The 434-nt window shown below is 72.4% G+C and overlaps 1 protein-coding gene across 1 annotated transcript in view; it reads left to right on the top strand.

Annotated features, from left to right (window-relative positions):
• The window catches only part of LOC104533063 (doublesex- and mab-3-related transcription factor B1-like), an 8,390-nt gene that overhangs the window by 520 nt on the left and 7,436 nt on the right, over positions 1-434 (top strand). The window contains 2 exon segments of the mRNA XM_010178425.2: positions 13-207; positions 209-360. Of these exon segments, the coding sequence (XP_010176727.2) occupies positions 13-207; positions 209-360 (347 nt within the window).

Below are 434 nucleotides of genomic sequence, written 5' to 3' on the forward strand. Positions count from 1 at the left end.
GCGCCCCCCCAGGGCCCCCCCCTGCCGTAACCACGGCTTCGTGGTGCCGGTGAAGGGCCACGCCGGGCACTGCCGCTGGAAGCTCTGCCTGTGCGACAAGTGTGCCCTCATCACAGAGCGCCAGAAGATCATGGCGGCCCAGAAGGCCCTGAGGCAGCAGGGGCCCGACCCCCCGGCTGGGGCAGACGCCGGGGCCGCTCCCCCGGGCGGCAGGCCCTAGGGTGGCTGCCGGGGTGGCCAGTGCCCCCGAGCAGAGCGGCCATGAGGAGATGAAGGGCACCCAGCCCACCAGCAGCAACGGCAAAGGCATGGCATGCAGGGGGCCGCCGCCGCCCAGCGGCCCTCCCTTCTGGGACTACGGTAAGGGCCTGCCCCAAAGCCTCTTCCCCTGTCCCGCCATCTCCCTCTCCCACCCATCCAACGCTGCCGCTTGC

The sequence above is a fragment of the Antrostomus carolinensis genome, unplaced genomic scaffold (genome assembly GCF_000700745.2).
Source record: "Antrostomus carolinensis isolate BGI_N321 unplaced genomic scaffold, ASM70074v2 scaffold34271, whole genome shotgun sequence".
NCBI lineage: Eukaryota > Metazoa > Chordata > Aves > Caprimulgiformes > Caprimulgidae > Antrostomus > Antrostomus carolinensis.